The sequence below is a fragment of the Mucor mucedo genome (assembly GCF_025094135.1).
Source record: "Mucor mucedo strain NRRL 3635 chromosome Unknown EV154scaffold_199, whole genome shotgun sequence".
Lineage (NCBI taxonomy): Eukaryota > Fungi > Mucoromycota > Mucoromycetes > Mucorales > Mucoraceae > Mucor > Mucor mucedo.
Window position 1 is genome coordinate 6960 of NW_026252483.1, and position 14133 is coordinate 21092.

The 14133-nt window shown below is 38.2% G+C and overlaps 2 protein-coding genes across 2 annotated transcripts; one reads left to right on the forward strand and one right to left on the reverse strand.

Moving 5' to 3' along the window:
- Window positions 1-1266: 1266 nt before the first annotated feature.
- Window positions 1267-3049, forward strand: EV154DRAFT_580404 (uncharacterized protein; the record flags this gene model as incomplete). The annotated part of the gene is made up of 3 exons (XM_051606614.1): window positions 1267-1292; window positions 1475-2916; window positions 2982-3049. 3 exons carry the CDS (start codon window positions 1267-1269, stop codon window positions 3047-3049), a joined length of 1536 nt encoding a protein of 511 aa, XP_051451178.1.
- Window positions 3050-12212: 9163 nt separating this feature from the next.
- On the reverse strand, window positions 12213-14133 carry EV154DRAFT_570751 (uncharacterized protein; the record flags this gene model as incomplete). The annotated part of the gene is made up of 3 exons (XM_051606215.1): window positions 12213-12280; window positions 12346-14042; window positions 14108-14133. 3 exons carry the CDS (start codon window positions 14131-14133, stop codon window positions 12213-12215), a joined length of 1791 nt encoding a protein of 596 aa, XP_051451179.1.

The window sequence follows — 14133 nt, forward strand, 5'->3', positions numbered from 1 at the left end:
TCATTGAATGCATAAACTATAATGCTCTAGAAATGCCGGGTATGGGTCAATTAGCTTCTTGTATGTAACTATAAGCTATTTCTCATATGTAACTGATTTCTAAATCTAATTCTACCATTTCCCATTTTGCGGGTAAATAGTCAATTCGATGTGCGCAGGTAAAATTTTGAAGTAAAAATTGAATATTAGAACGACCTCTATTTTTATCATGACAAACTCTCCAACTTGTAAAAAAGGATTAAAGAGTCTCATTTCTTTACTTTCTTTATTTTTCAACTTACGATTCCCTTTTCTATCCTCAATTATCGCAACATCCACCCTGCAGAAGGTCTATAATGATACAAGGTTTATTTGTAAAAAATTCACAAGAACTTTTGTAGAAGCTGGGATTGCTGTTGGTGATAGAGCAGATCGCATTGTTGTAATTCCCAGCATATCAATATCTTCAGATAATGCCAACATACTATTTACCCTCCTTCGACGTCAATTTTCTGTCCAACCTGCATTTGGAATGAACATCAACAAATGGCAAAGTCAAACTCTTTCCTTCACTACTATTTGTCTTCTTAAACCCGTTTTCACGAACGGTCAATTTTATGTTGCTTTGTCTCGATTACGTGATTCTGCTAATATTAAATTAATGTTACTGAATGAGCCGCCATTATCAACCCTCGCAGACAATGTTGTATTTAATGAAGTCATAACTAAGACACAAAATTAAGTACAAAGTAATCAATATGAATAGAATTTATTTTTATACCATTTATAAGCATTGAGTTGCGTCGGGGTTCGCCGCAAACTTGACATGGCCCCCAGAAAGATCGTAGGTTATTTTTACCGTAGCGAAGCGAAGGTCAAATAGTTGCAAACGTGGGCTGGGCCGTGTTCTCGTTTAAGTAAAAAAGTATTCTCATTACACGTTTTCCAGAGATGAAAGAACAATGTACAACAGTTTTCTCATTTGCGATTTGGTGAAGGCAAAATCTGTTTCAATCGTTACGACATCAAAAAGGGAATTCTTGAATGTCGAGGTGGGCAATGAAATAATGATCATATACATTTTTATAACTTTATTCTTTTGTAAATTGGACCTGCAAACAAAGTCCAGACTTTTTTTTTAATATCTGACAGAAAAAGTGACTTTTGTTTAAGAAATACCCTAACACGTCATCAAGTGGCGGGGCGCAGCTGTTTTTTTTTATTTTAATCATGTACTTTATTTTTTTTTATTTTTCTCTTCTTTTTCTTTAAACAAGTCTTCAAAAAATGCTTCAGAACGTTATTACCGACGAGTAAGTATTAGATAAGTAATTTACAAGTACTTCATTTACGCGATGCTAATGTTGAGAATGTTTAGGTTAATGTGTGACATTACACACCGCGCGCACTTGTTTTTCTTTTTCGCCAGCCTTTTCTTTTTTTTCCTTTGGGAAAAATTTGCTTGTCTCTTTCTTTCGGTCTGCGCGTTTGCCAGTGGTCGCCGACGATCAAGTAAGCAACCACCGGTGGTGACTGGTGAGCTTTTCTTCCTCTGCGATGGCAGAATTACACCGGTCGCTCTGGCCAAAAAAAACTGCTCGGTTTCCTCTTCTTCTTCTGTGGTTTCGTCTCCCACTGCTGGTCCCTCTTCTTCTGCTGCGCCATCTTCTTCGGAGGTACAATCCTCTTCCGTTGTTTCCTCTCGTTGTGTTCTTGCTTCTCCTGCAGATGTTGCCTTTTCGTCTGTGTTCCTCTCGCCCCTTGCTGAACCGTCAGTGAATTCCGAGGTTACTCAGCAGTCTTTTTTCCTTCGGTCGGCACCTGTCTTGTCCAATAAAATGGACAGACAATGTTACTCCTTGGACTTTGCGCGTGTTGCGGGTTTCCCCTGCCAAAGTGGTGGTGGCTTGCCTTCCATCGGGGAACCGATCAAAGAAGTTTCTTCTGGGGCCTCCTTCGGCTTTGGCTGTGAAGCCATCACCCAAGCTTTGCTTGCGGCTGGTATTGTTCCTGCTCCTGCTTTTGGTGGCCTTTGTGGTCCTTCCGTGGGCTCTACTTTGGGCGTTGGTCAAGCCTTTTCTCCCCTCGTTGTTTCTGGGGCTTTGTCGGGTACCTCGTCTGATGTCGTATCCGACATGGATATTGATGATGTGGCTGTCCCTGTTTCTGGTGCGTCTGGTGTCTTGGGTGAGAGTGTGACTTCTCCCCGGGTTCTTTTGGGACCTTCTGTCGCTCTGGCTCCTGCCTTGGAAGAGGTTTCTGGTGTTTCTTTGCCTCCTTGCGGTCTGGACTTGCGTTCTGCTGCTGTGTCCGCCGTTGTTGCGGAGGATGGTTCTGTTGGTGGTGGTTCTTCCGCCGGGGAGACTTCTGGTGTAGCTGTGGCTCCTCTTGTGTCTGTGTCCCGTCCTGTGGCTACTCCTCGTCGTTTCCGTTCTGGATGTTCTGCTGAGGTGTCGTCTGGTGTTTGTGCTGTACCTGCTGCAGCTACTGTTGGAAAGGCTTCTCTTGTTTCTTCTTCTTTTTCCTCTTCTGGTGAAAACAAACAGGAGTGGGGAAAGCGAAAAAATGACGCTCCTCCTCCTCCATCGACCGTTCGTTCTTGCTTTGTTCGTCCTTTGGGCAACAGAAAGTTGTCTTTGTCCGGCTCTTCGGATGTCAACTCTTTGTCCGTTGCTCCGGTCGCTTCTGTCGGTTCCGTTTCTTCTTTTCCTGCTGTTGCTTCGGTCCCTTCTTTCTCCTCGTTCGGTTCTGTCGCTGCTGTTTCCTCTGTTGTTTCTGTTTCCGACGTCTCCTCTGTTTCTTCTGTCCCTATCGTTGAGGAATCCTCAATCACTGTCTCTCCCGTACGCCCAATAGCAAAGCCTCGCGTAGCTCATTACGAGAAGGCTAGGGAGAGATTAGCGTTGAAGGACCTCTTCGATAGGGCAGAGAAAGAAGGTATGTAGTTCAATATTAAGTTTTATTTTATGACATTCCACTTATTCAAAATTTCTATGTTGTAGAAGAAGAGGAAGAGAGAAAGAAAAAGGAGAAGGATGAACAACGTTCTTCTTTTTTTAGAAGAAAATAAATTTTTTTTTAAAACATTATTACCGCAAAAGTAACTGTCAAAAGTGATTTCTGTATTTAAATTAGAAAATTGTTAGTTTGTAAAAGTAACCGCTGCGTCTAGTTTGGGGAGTTTATAGTGATGACGGAATGTTTATACTCATCTGTTCTTTGTTCCCACCAAATAAGCTTTAAAGAGAGAAATATGGTAGGACAAGTGTATGATCACTTTCAGAATGTATAGCTCCCTCTGCGACGTCATACCAGCCTTTTTCTGTTAGTGAAGTAATAACAAATTCTCTTTAGTCCATCTCATAAACATAATTCAGCGAATTAATAAAGAGACAGGAATGAGTTAAAAACAATTTAGGTCCAATATAACTTATTATGATTTCACATTTTATTCAGAGCATTGCTGTACGAGAACAAAACAGTAACAAACTGGTTGCTTATCCATGTTGCCATGTTGTTAATTTTTTGAATGGTCAGCCTTCTCATTTTAAAACGACAAACATTTATTTTGGCGCATTTTAAACATTACTACCTCTAATGAATGCTTGTCAAAAAAAAAACGACTAAAAAAGGTTTTGATAGAGTAAATTCTACTTTATTTCGTCGCATGAGAAATTAAATTTTTACGTGTGTTGCTACAAACGTTACATATTTTAAATGTCTTGTCGTAATAATCTATATCTGGATTAATTGTCTGGGTAATAAGGAAGCATTTTTTATTAACAAAGTTAGTTCGAACTGGTAGGACTTTGAGGTAGGACTCGGTTTTTTGTTTCTTCTCTAAAGTAATTATTGCATACTTGTATTCACAAACAGTCTCTTGCATGAATTCATGTTTAATATACTGGGTAGATGGGCAGAACTAAACATAAAAAATACTTGCTGTCACAAGCGAGGTCAAGCGAAGGCTTATATAAAAAATTGTTCATATAAAAAATTGTTCTGTTTAATAAAAGAAGGGTGATAAAACAGAGATCGAAAATATCGTCTTTCAAGCATGAATTTGACATCTATATCTACTGGTTATTTGACGAGGGAAACACAAGGGGACCTAAAGTATATATTCATTCAAACATGACTCACTTTTACACACGCCATTACCAGCGTATAAACCATACTTTATTTCTAAGGAACTTGTACCAGATTTTGAGATATTTTTCCCTGTTCTTTAATGAAAACAAAAAGCTGATGAATACTTTAAGTCATCAAAACTTGAACAGAATGATGCAGTGCGCAAAACAAATCACGAAGTGCATATGTATTAATTATAAAAATGTGTCACGTGTTGAAGTGAACAGATTCTTTGAATTGAAACTTACTGTAGGTTTTGCAGACTTTATTAACGATATATTATAATCAATAGTCGTCTGAAATCATACCGAGTAGTTGAGCAAAAACAATAAGGCCATTCAAGCAATTACACCAAAAATACTCTTGGCTTTCCGAGCTCTAAAAATAATTTGTGTGCCGCAAAAGAGTTTTTTGTATACGATCTTGTCCGTGTAAAAATAGTTAGTATCGTTTATTTTATTCTAAAAAAAAAGGAATAATTGCTGTTACATACAATTTTGACTCTGTAAAAGTTGAATGTCAAAAAAAAAGATAACGTTTATTATATTTGTCAACGTCCCGAAATGTCGCAAAAGTTTCCACTAATTGGAGCTCAGAGCGGGAATAAATTGACTTAGTGGAAAAAAGTAGCCGTAAATAACTGCAGTTATTTACGGATCAAGTGCCCAGAATGTAACCTGATAACTTGATTTAATTATTTGCATATAATGCTATTTTAAAGTGATATATTGTTACTTTCTTTGAAATAAACAGTTGGTGGGAATATTAATGTTGACATGCCTTGTGCATTTGACAATGACGAGAACAGAAAAATAAAGAAATATGTATTTTATTATATGTGACAAAAAAAAACCAAAAAGCTATTCTAACATTTTGTTTGGGTTAGCACTGGCCGCTGTTTCGAATATATTGTTGCTATTTTTTGACAGCGAGTGTAGTGAATATCCTTTTTGTGATCTACTTCTTTCGGCAATGTCTATTGCTGTTCTGGTAGTGATATTGTCTTGGTTTGGATATCGTTCAATTTCGTTTAACTATTATTAATCGACGTCTGTTAAAAAACTTTTTTTTTTTTTCTTCTTTTCTCCATCTGGTACCCGATCTTGTCTCCAAATTTTTAATCGCATGACCGCCTCATATACCCTCTGTCCATTCACTCCACAAACCATTGACAAAACAATTCCTCGACTCATAAGATAACCGGGTACAACATAACTGTTGATATTGCCCTGAAAAGTCTGTGAATGAGCCATCGCATTACTGCCGGAAAATGAATTTAGTTCGCTTTGTTGGGTTACGGCTGTCGTAGTAATATTCGTTTTACCCTGAACCTCCCCTGAACCTGCAGGTAGACTAATGTTCAGGCTTATACTTGCTGTTGTATGCGAGCTGTAAATACACCTTAGCTAAGATAATAAGCTTGTGCTACGACAATTGAAGTATTCTCACTGCTGTCATATTTATCGTATATCAGCTGGTAATTTCAGAGTTCACGTAACAACAAATGCCTATTCAAGTACGGGCTGTTTATTATATTCTCCTTACTGATCCTTGCGGGTCTATTGACAGCTTGGACAATATTTGGATATAATTTACCCACGATGGCAGGGTTCCGCTTGTAGCTTTAGTTGTATTCATTGTGTACAAAAGTAATGATTATTTTTATGTTCAATAAAATTTAGTTCCTTTTTGCAATCTGGTTGATACTTTGTCTTATTTTGGATTTTGGATTTTCTGATTTTTCACTCGCTTAGCCTGTGAAAAGTCTGGTAATTTAATCTATAATCTTTTTTTGAGATGCCGATTGTGCATGTAATCGTGTCGAAAGATCATGGTACATTCATTTAATTTTGTTCGCTAAAATTGGCAAGCAGCGTTGCAACAAAGCATTTACAGGGTCATTGTCCTCTTGGGCGACGACGAGCATGCGCCTGTAGAAAAACGGTTTTTATGAGTACATTATATCATATTGATTATTGCATAAATCTAAACTTACTCCCTGTAGTCCCTAAACAATTCATGCGAAAACAAGGTATTTTTCCAAAGTGGTCGAGTAGAAAATGCCTCAATCATGAAAATTGCATCTTGAATGATTGTTTTTTTAACATAAACATAAGTTCAAATAAATCTTTTGTTGCAAATGTTACTTTCATAGTGATGCCGTTGTTTGCGTTTTCTTGCATTGCGGTCAATCTATCGTGCCAAACGTCAAGATCAGGAAAGATCATTTTGAAAAGAGATTCAGGTGGATCAACACTAGCTCTTGGTAAATAAAACTGTCCTGATTTTTAAATGGTTTATTTTACAGAAAAATAAAGATAAAGTGCATCTATTTTAAAATGCACAACTTTTGAAAAAACGGACACTTTTGAGAATTTCAAGTCCGATCCCTATAATTTTTTTTTTTTTTTTTTTTTTTTTTTTTTTTTTGCTCATTTCAGTTTAAAATGTTCATTTCTCATGTCCTTATGTATTTATTTTTTAAGACGTTCCTAATTCATTTCCTGATTGTAGTGTAATTTTTAAATTGGTCTAACCGAAGCTTGCGATGTGATTTTTGCCATTTAGAAAATTCTTTGACAATGGCAAAGGCGTCTTTTGCATCTTTACCTTGGCTGTAAGCTTCGATATAACGGAAGCTTTTGTTCCGGTATCTTCTAATTAAAAGAGGTGGCTCTCCAGGAGGAGCAGCATTATCCAGAAACATGTTGATATTATTGTCGAGGGACTAGAAGTTGTAGTTGCAATTTTGTCTTGCAACTTTCTTAGAGGCCCCCCAAAATCGTTCGATCGGATGTGTTTCGCAAGGGAATCTGGGGTACAGTTCAAAGATATGGCCTGCATTGCCAATGGCTTCTTTGGAAATTGATTTTTGCTTCAAAAAATCGGGTTGGCTACCAACCGGATGGTTTGCACAACATGTATGATCAGCAATGGCGATGTTATGGCAGTCCTTATTTTGGCCACTGTATAGTCCTCGGTCTTGAAGGATTAATTTGATGCCCTTAAAATAAACATGCATTTTGTTGTTCTGGCATAAAAAATATCAAAAAGTTAAAAAAATTACTCCAATTGGTGTTCCTTAAGTAACTTACTGGATGCTTTTTTGTAGCAAGCTCTAGAATTTTTTGTCGTTTTAAATTAGCATCCAAATTTGAGTTGTGCAATTTTTGAATTTCAACAAAATTGATGTCTCTTTCGACATAAAAATCATGGATTTTGATAGCATCTTCACCTGCGGCAGACTTTCCGGTATATTCACCATTTAGTACTAAATCCTCATCTTTACCTACTTCATGGGGAATCATATTCATTCTGTTGGCGACCAAAGCATCCAAAGAAAGGCCTTGTGGTTGCTGCTTTGGTCGAACGAGAACACTCCGATGCTATCTTTATGCAAGAACGCAAAGATCACAAGAACGTCTTGCAACTGTTCCAGCAAGTGAGAGCTAGTCCAATAACCCTCACTTGCTGCACCCGGATAAAAAAGCTTTCTTGAATTTATTATCTTGTTATCAATTGTGGCCCTCATGGTACCATGGCACTTGCAATGAAACTCTGGGATCATGATTGATCTGCCCTGAGATTTGGGCAGACAGTAGCTCTCATCATTTTCTAGCCATGCTTGTTTTTAGTAATCGTGGGCATAGAATGTGCTCTCATCATGTGTAACCAAAACATGTTGTTTTTGGCCTACTGGCAACACCAACGGAACTTCTATACTAACATCGTTAGGGTCATATTGCTGGGACAGTCCCAAATACCCCCATCATTTGTTCGGCCCAGATCTGAGGATACTCGATGACGTCTTCTCTCTCGTGTCCATCAAAGTATACAGTACGACCTACAAAAGCAGAATTATTACAAATGGTTACCAATGACATGTCGAAATATTACCGAGAGGCTTAAAGTTAAAACCCCATTCAATTAAATTTCTGCGAATACATTCGGCAGTCAAAGGGCTGCTGGCATCCACAGAATTGAGATCTATACCGGGAAGGATATTTGTACGCAACTCATTTTGTATGCCTGGAATACTTCTTTGGCTACGAGGTACAGCGCGAAACCATTCAACGATTTTTCTTTTGATATCATTATTGTCAAGAATTGATGCTCTCTTGCTATGCAATCCTTGCATTCCTTTGCTGATTTTTTTAGTCTCCCAATATTCGTCTGCGTATTTTCTTATGACAAGGCTACGGTAAATAGTAGCTTTGCTGTACCAAAATACTTTTGCTGCACATTCAGATGCTTCTGTCTTTTTCAATCCTTTTAAGCGAAGTGACAAATACAGATGGACAGCTTGATACTTAGAGTTTTCATAAACACCATTTTTTTGTTGCTCAGAGCGAGCATTAATTGTTGGTGGCAATTCCTTATCCAAAATAACAAGACCTGCGGCAATCTTTTCCATTTCAGTTTTTTTTTGGAGTTGTTTCCTCGATTGGTTTTAAAAAACTGAGAATAGACGTACTTTCCTTAGCCATGTCTTTGTTCTTTTGAAGTTTTCTTCTCTTATGTCTATCACACACATCAAATCCACGACTGTACAAAGACGTTGCTTGATCTCCGTTAATTTTTCAAAAGCTGTGGGTTAAGACGAAGCGACTATTTATTAGATATCTGTACTAATAACAAAAAAAACTGTTACAAGTTTATTACCATTTTCCTTTTTATCTGCCTCCAAGGGCATAATTTGATGCTCATCTTGAGGCTCATCAATGATTATTTCTACCGTTGATTTATTGTCTATACTGCGATGTTCGCGCATTTTTTGAAGATGGCGTCCTTGTCTTTTGATTTAGGCATTGAAGTAAAAGATCATGTTGCACAAATGTCAAAGTTTCTGGTACCTTCCGTCAAAATCCATTGCTCTGGTGATTGGTCAGAATTAGATTTACGAAAAAAAAATTATCGTATTTTTACATCTCAGCCGGCAGTATATTTAGCCGGAGAAAGCTGGCACAAATTTATAATTTTACACTGTAAAAACAGGCGGACATATTTGGGTCTCCCCACTGTAAATGGCCGATTTTGTTTTGCCATCTGTAAAATATTTTGTGTGAAAAAAAAATCCGGCTCTATTAGTTTGTGGAGAGCTCTCTAATAAAGAATGTAATAGAGCCGGATGTTGGATCTGCTGAATTCATCGAGAATATAGAGTTTTTATTTTTTTTGAAAAATCGGAGCCAAAAATTGTTCATTGTAAAATAGATGCACTGTAAAGCATCGAGTACTAAAATTCTGGCTATTGTACGGAAGCTACACAAATTCGGTGTCCGAACTGTGAAGGCACACCATGTTGAACGGTTTTATACGCTAATTGAAAGGAAAGAGAGCAAGATCTCAAGAACTGCTGAATTAAAAAAAATAAACGTTCATTTTTATGCTTTTCGGAATGCATGGCAAATTAACGTCGGAAAATAGAATTTCCGTTATTCCCTATGAACAATTAATTAATTAATATCATCCGTCATAATTGATTTTGCGTACAGCATAATTCTCATCAATATTTTGATGGCTTAAAGTATGTATCCGCTTTGTTCTTTTTTTTGGTTAAAAAATAGGTATACATTTTCTAAATATATGGCACAAGCCCTTTACATAGACACTATTTCTACGACTTCTAATGACCTTGTGAATCTGAGCCACCTTTATTTAAATTTATAATTTAGATCTACTTTTGTTTCCTTTACTATTTAATTAGTATAAATAGGTGACATTTTATCACTGGAGTGACAATATTTCGGATGTTTGTCTTTACCACCCTCCTTTTATTAAACAAAAAAATATTTGTATAGGTCTTCGTTTACACTCCCTTGTGACAGCAAGTATTGTTTTTGGTAAGCACTGTCCTTCTGCCCATTATACAAAATGTTAATTCATACAAAAGACCTTCCGTTTACATTACCATTATGCACCAACAACGTTCGAGATTAAACAAAAACTAAAGCGTACCCTAAAGCCATACGAAATTGAATTACCTTTCAAAATAAGAATTTTTTTTTATTGACCAAACATTTTGAAAAAAGATAATTAAATCATGTATAGTTTACAGCATGACACTATGCCTTATGCAACAAAATAAATAAAGAATATCCACAGGTACACCTTTTATTTTCGTTTTTTTCCGACAAGCATTCATTTTTGGTAATGATCTATGACATGGGCGACAATGAAAACTTGTCACTTAAAACGGAGCGGCTCGATTTTAAAAATGTTAACAACATGGCATTACTTAAAATGAAACCCAATTGTTACCATTTTGTTTTCGTATAGCTATAGTTTCAAACAAACATAAAATCAGCATAGGTTACATCGGACATATAGTTTTTTTTGGCTCATTCATGCTTAGTGAGTCATTACAGAAGTGACGTTTATGAGAATGACTAAACAGATGCTGGTATTATTTCGCAAAAAACCACTGTTATAACCTGGTGGGCATAGCAATATTTATCAATATGACCGTAAAATTGTCTAGCCCGATTTTCTTTTTTAAACCGTATTTTGTGGAAAAACACCTAGGCTAAAAAAACTTACTTAAACAGAGTAAATGCGGACGAATGGGCGAATAGTCGTCTGGGGGTAAACATCCGTTCAAATCTGAGCGGACAGTTGTCCGTGAGCGAGTATCCGTTTATTTTGGGTAAATAAGCAATGGTACACAAAAAATAAAGTTACTTCATTTACCCAAAAAGGGTAAATATTTGTCCAGGGGTAACTGTTCGTTCATTTTGAGTAGAATATATAGGTTGCACAAAAATTTAAGCTTTTTTATCCGTTCCATTTACCTGCAGTAGACGAGTATTCGTCTATGGGCGGATACTTACCCAGATTGGGTGAATAAAAATTGAGATCCAAACCTTAAAATTACTCATTCATTCCATTTACCTGAAGCAGACGAGTATCTGTCTTAGTGTCCTGTTGTCAAGAAGCCGCGTATACAAAGAAATTCATCTGCCTCCAGTCATCCATCCGTCGTAACACCAACCTCTAAAAAGTACATATAAACGGAGTCTTTTTTTTTCCTTTTCCTTTTCTTTTTCCTTTTCCTTTTCCTTTTTTCTTTTTTAATATCTATTTTTTATCTTTTTACCTCAATAAATCAGTTTTTTTAAAAAAAAAATTACTTTTATTCATTCTTGTTTCTCGTAACCATGTAACTGAATAAACGTCTGGGCTTACTTCTTTTGTAATTACACTCTGGTAAACTCATTATTCCATCTCTGAAGTCCCTCCCCTTACTTATCTCTCTTTTGAATCAGCATAGACAGGTGTATAAAGGCCGTGCTTACAGTGTACTACCCCAGTGCTATAAGTAAGTGTTTTTCGTTTATGGCTTTTCTTTTCTCTAATTATCTCTTCAAACTTAAGCTTCTTGTTTTTACCGTAGTGGCGGCTACTCTGTTTAGAAAGAGAATTAGTACGTATCAATTTTGAGTCTTCTTATCAAAACTAACCTAATATTCATTTAGAAAACTTTTGTTATCCCCCTTGTTTCTGGAAGGTACGTTGCTTCCTATACATAATAATCAATGCCTTCATGTTATGTCATGTACCGTTTACTTTTTAGCTAATTTAAATAGTAATCCTTCTACATAGCAATTTGTCCTCAAGTATCAAAATATAAATAAATCTTACTTTCATTCTTTTAAATAAAATATATAATCAACTTTTAAAACTGCAAACCAATTTTTTCAAACGAATGAATTTATTAAATGATTCAATATGTATAAACGAAAGTTTTTTATTTGGCTGAAGGCTGAAAGGGAGAGCTGATTTTAAAATATACACCCCCTTAATTATGCATTTAATCCGGTTTTTTTTTTTTTTTTTTTTTTTTCTGGGTAAATGGGTAAACGCTTACTATAAATTCGTCCAAACGAGTAAATGGGTAAACACTTACTAAAAATTCGTCCATTTGGGCGAATCAGGCGAAATATTATAGCCTTGGTGAAATATAACAAATAAGACTTTCCGTCATCACTAAGCATTCCCCAAACTGGACCCATTCATATCTTTTACAAACTCGCAGTTTACGTATTCAAAAACCAATATCTTTTTTGACAGTTACTCTTGTACTAATAATCTTTAAAAAAAATTTATTTTCTTCTGAACAAAGAAGAGCGCTTTTCTTCCTTCTCCTTCTCTTTTTTCTCTTCGTCTTCTTCTATAAAATAATAATGTTAAATGATTGAAATATTCTAAGACAAGATCTAAAACTAAACTACATACCTTCTTTTTCTGCCCTATCGAAGAGGGCCTTCAACACTAATCTCTCCCTAGCCTTCTCGTAATGAGCTACGCGAGGCTTTGCCATGGGGCGTACGGGAGAGACAGTGATAAACGGTCCCTCAACGACAGGGACAGAAGAGACAGAGGAGACAGCCGAAACAGGAACAGCAGAGGAAACAGCAGCGACAGAACCGAACGAGTCAAAAGAAGGGACCGAAGCAACAACAGGAAAAGAAGAAACGGAACCGACAGAAGCAACCGGAGCAACAGACAAAGAGCTGACATCCGAAGAACCGGACAAAGACAACTTTCTGTCGCCCAAAGGACGAACAAAGCAAGCGCGAACGGTCGATGGAGGAGGAGGAGCGTCATTTCGTCGCTTACCTCGACTCTGTTGGTTCTCGGAAAGAGAAGAGGAAAAAGCAGGAGAACAAAGAGGAGCATCCACAACGGTAGCTGCAACAGGAACAGCACAAACAGCAGACGACACCTCAGCACGACCACCGGAACGGAGACGACGAGGAGTGGCCACAGGACGGGGCACAGAAACAACAGAAGCCACAGCCACACCAGAATCGTTTTCGGCGGAACAGCCACCACCAACCAAACCATCTTCTGCAACAACGGCGGACGTAGCAGCAGAAAGCAAATCCAGACCGCAAGAAGGCGAAGAAACATCACCAACCAAACCATCCTCCACAGCAACGGCGGACACAGTAGCAGAAAGCAAGTCCAGACCGCAAGGAGGCAAACAGGTACCAGAAAACGTTTCTGTGGCAGGAGCCAAGGCGACAGACGGTCCCGAAGGAAACAGGGGAGAAGCTACACTCTCACCCAGAACACCAGAATCCCCAGAAGCAGGAGCAACCACGTCATCGACATCCATGTCGGATACATCATTAACCGATGTATCAGACATATCCCCAGAAACAAGGAGGGGAGAAAAGACTTCACCAACGGCCAAAGGACAACTCACGGAAGGACCACAATCTCCACCAAAAGCGGGAGCAGGAACAACACCAGCCGCAAGCAAGGCTTGGGTGATGGCTTCACAGCCAACACCAAAAGAAACCCCAGAAGATACGTTTTGGATGGGTTGCCCGATTGTAGGCATGTTACCATCACTAGGGCAAGGCAAGCCCGCAACACGCGCAAAGTCCAAGGAGCTGAATTGTCTGTCCATGTTTTGGGACGAGACGGGCGCCGACCGAAGGACGAAAGACTGCTTACTAGTCTCAGACTCCACAGAGGGCACGTCGAAAGGAGAGAGAAACACAGACGAAAAAGCAACAGCCGCTGGAGAGGGCTCAGCTGCAGTAGAAGAGGGAGCAGCAGCAGAACGGGCAAGAACAGAAGGAGAAGGAACAACAGAAGAGGAGAGGACCCCAGAAGAGGAGGGCGCATCGGAAGGAGATGGCCCAACAGCAGCGAAAGAAGACACAGAAGAAGAAGAAGACACCAAGGAGTTTTTGTTTGCCAAGGCGATCGGTGTGATTTTGCCATCGCAAAGGACAAAAAGCTCTCCAATCACCTCCGATTGTGTTTTACTCAATGGTCGGCGACCACTACTGGCTGAAGCGCAGACCGAACCAAAGAAAGAAGCAAACTTTTCCCAAAGGAAAAGAAAGGCAAAGCTGGCGTGGAACCAGGCGAAAAAGAAAAACAAGTAGCCACGGTGTGTAATGTCACACATTAACCTAAGCATTCTCAACATTAGCATCGCGTAAATGAAGTGCTTGAAAATTACTTATTTAATACTTACTCGTCGTTAACAACGTTCTCAATCAT